At 54.0% G+C, this 2,257-nt stretch overlaps 1 protein-coding gene across 1 annotated transcript; it reads right to left on the reverse strand.

Moving 5' to 3' along the window:
- Positions 1 to 113: 113 nt before the first annotated feature.
- Positions 114 to 2,193, reverse strand: ETH_00005845 (uncharacterized protein; the record flags this gene model as incomplete). The annotated part of the gene is made up of 4 exons (XM_013376305.1): positions 114 to 119; positions 327 to 427; positions 689 to 1,235; positions 2,092 to 2,193. 4 exons carry the CDS (start codon positions 2,191 to 2,193, stop codon positions 114 to 116), a joined length of 756 nt encoding a protein of 251 aa, XP_013231759.1.
- Positions 2,194 to 2,257: the final 64 nt, after the last annotated feature.

Consider the following 2,257-nt stretch of genomic DNA (forward strand, 5'->3'; position numbering starts at 1 on the left):
TGCTGCTGCTGCTGCTGCTGCTGCTGGCTCTGCTGCTCCACTCTTCCACGCAGACCCTGATGGTTTCGCTGTTCCCGCCAGGGTGTTCACAGCGCGCCCTCTCACGCTGACGCTTATGCCTGAAACGCAAACCCTAAACCCTAAACCCTAAACCCTAGTCTCTATATCTTGAGCCCGATAAACCACGCGGCAGCAGCAGCAGCTGCTGCTGCTGCTGCCCCGCTGTTCTTCGCAAGGCAGCCCCGCAGCGTTTAAATACTGAGGCCCCAAGTGCCACCCTAAACCCCAAATCCCAAACCCTAAACCCTAAACCCTAAACCCTAAACCCTAAACCATAAAGTCCCACATTTCCTGCTGTTTTTAGCAATCAGCGTCGAGAGAGAAACACCTCCCCCCAGGCTAAGTCCAGCATCCAGCGAGGGTTGAGCTGCAGCGCCGCAGCAAATGCATGCAAACCCCAAACCCTAAACCCTAAACCCTAAACCCTCGGCGGACGCATCTGGCTCTCGGCTGCAGCTCTTCCTGGCAGTGGTAGCTGCTGCTGCAGCTGCTGATGCAGCTGCTGCTGCAGTAGCAGCTGCTGCAGCGGCGAGATTAGGGCTGGTGCTTCGGGCACTGTTCGAGCTAAACCCTAGACACTAAACCCTAGGCCCTAAACCCTAAACCCTAAGCCCCCAGTGTTACTTACGGCTTCCAATCGCTGCTGCTGAGTCTGCTGCTGCTGCTGGAGACTTGAGAGCAGCAAAGGAGACAGGGGCAGAAGGAGAAGCAGCGCCAGATGGGCCAGCAGCTGCTGCTGGTTTCACTGCTGCCTCGGGTGCTGCTGCTGCTGTTGCTGCAGCAGCAGCGGGTGCTGCTGCTGCTGGCGGTGCCGCTGCTGCTGGCGCTGCTTGTCCTGCTGCTGCTGGAGACGCTTCTGTCGATCGAGCAGCAGCAGCAGCAGCGGGAGGAGCCCCCGGGGGAGCAGCAAGGGACTTTTTCAGTGCTTCTTGCTGCTCCTGGTGCTGCTGCTGCTGCTGCTGCTGCGGGGTCGGCAGCTTCCACGGGTTGGTGGGGGCCGCGCCGAGCCCGTGAGCCGCTGCAGCAGCACCTGCTGCTGCAGCCCCCCGCTGCTGCTGCTGCTGCGTGCGAACTGCAGCAGCAGACACGGGAGGGAAAAGAACCCCAGCACAAAAAGACTGCCGAGAAACATCTCCTGGGGGCGGCAGCGCCCACTTGCGGGCCACTGGAGGCGCCTGCAGCAGCAGCAGCAGCAGCAGCAGCAGCAGCAGCATGAGCAGCAGCAGCAGTAACAGGGGCAGCGGCTGCTGCAGTAGTGAGCAGCAGCGGCAGTCGCTGCAGCACCAGCAGCAGCAGTACTAGAACCCGCAGCAACATGTAACAGCAGTAGCAGCAGCAGTAGTATCAGCAGCAGCAGCAGGAGCAAGGACAACACTAGCAGCAGCAAGGACAGCAGCAGCAGCAGCAAGGACAGCAGCAGCAACAGCAGGTCGGAGGCACGGGGAAGAGACAGGGGGGACAAACAGAAACAAAAAATATAGAAAGAAAATAAAAGATCCAAAAATAACAAGATTAAAAGAAGATAAAAAGGAAAATGAAAGATTTAAAAATAACAAAAGATCAAAAAGGATAAAAGATAAAAGAGATAAATAAAAGGAGACAAAAAAGATGAAAAGGATATCAAAAAGGAGACAAAAAGGGACAAAAAAGGGACAAACAGGAGACAAAAGAGACAATAAAAAGACAAAAAAAGGACGAAAAAGGGACAAAAAGGAGATAAAGAGGCAAGAAGGAGACCAAAAGAAGACAAAAAGGAGACAAAAAGGAGACAAAAAAGAGGACAAAAAGAAAGGGGGAAAGAATGAAAAAAGAAATGAAAAAAAGATGAAAATGAAGCAAAAATGGACCCAAGAGGCCACAAAAAGGCAGCAAAAAGGCGAAAAAAGGAGACCAAAAGGGGGCAAAAAGGGAGACAAAGAAGCAGCAGAGAAGCAGCAGAAAGGAGACAAAAGAGAGGCCCGAAAGGAAGAAAAAAAGAGACAAAAAGAGACAAAAAAGCATTAAAATTATTAAAAAAAAAAAGAAATTTACCTTTCGCAAAAGGTCCTTCGAGTCCGCCACTGTCACCGCTATCTTCACAGGGCGGCTGGCCACTGGGAGGCGCCGCCCGAGTGTGGGGAGTGGGGGCTCCATTGCTGCAGCAGCAGCAGCAGCAGCAGCAGCAGCAGCAGCAGCGGGGGCCGCGGGGGCGGCAGCA

Source organism: Eimeria tenella, genomic scaffold (genome assembly GCF_000499545.2).
Source record: "Eimeria tenella Houghton genomic scaffold, Eth_scaff33, whole genome shotgun sequence".
In the NCBI taxonomy this organism is placed as follows: Eukaryota; Apicomplexa; class Conoidasida; order Eucoccidiorida; family Eimeriidae; genus Eimeria; species Eimeria tenella.